This window comes from Fulmarus glacialis, unplaced genomic scaffold (assembly GCF_000690835.1).
Source record: "Fulmarus glacialis isolate BGI_N327 unplaced genomic scaffold, ASM69083v1 scaffold20568, whole genome shotgun sequence".
Taxonomy (NCBI): Eukaryota; Metazoa; Chordata; class Aves; order Procellariiformes; family Procellariidae; genus Fulmarus; species Fulmarus glacialis.
In genome coordinates, this window is record NW_009230383.1 from 1 (window position 1) to 325 (window position 325).

The 325-nt window shown below is 56.9% G+C and overlaps 1 protein-coding gene across 1 annotated transcript in view; it reads right to left on the reverse strand.

Moving 5' to 3' along the window:
• Positions 1-6: 6 nt before the first annotated feature.
• Positions 7-325, reverse strand: part of ADAMTS8 (ADAM metallopeptidase with thrombospondin type 1 motif, 8) — a gene marked incomplete at both ends in the record, with an annotated part of 6,301 nt that continues 5,982 nt past the window's right edge. Inside the window, one exon of the mRNA XM_009584206.1 lies at positions 7-322. Coding sequence (XP_009582501.1) covers positions 7-322 — 316 coding nt within the window. The remainder of the gene's footprint in view (positions 323-325) is intronic.

A 325-nucleotide genomic window follows, 5' to 3' on the forward strand; every position in this document is an offset into this window, starting at 1 on the left:
CTCTGCCAGCCGGAGCCACACGTCTTGGAGCACTCGGACCAGTCGCCCAGGACCCATTGGGAGGTCAGCATTGGTCGGATGACGTTGGCCGACTTCTTCTCTTTGCCTTTCTGCTTGCTGAAAGGGACGTCCTTGGGGATGAAGAAGGTGTACTTGACTTTTGGTGGGAAGATCTCGCTGGCGATGGTCAGCAGCTGGACAGTCAGGGGCTCCGGGAGCTGTCGGAAGCTCTGTAGCCTCTCCAGGGTCGTCATGGAACCGCTGTATTTCAGGATGGTCCCCTTAATGAGGATATCCTGCTCCATGGCAGAGATGGCAAAGTCTC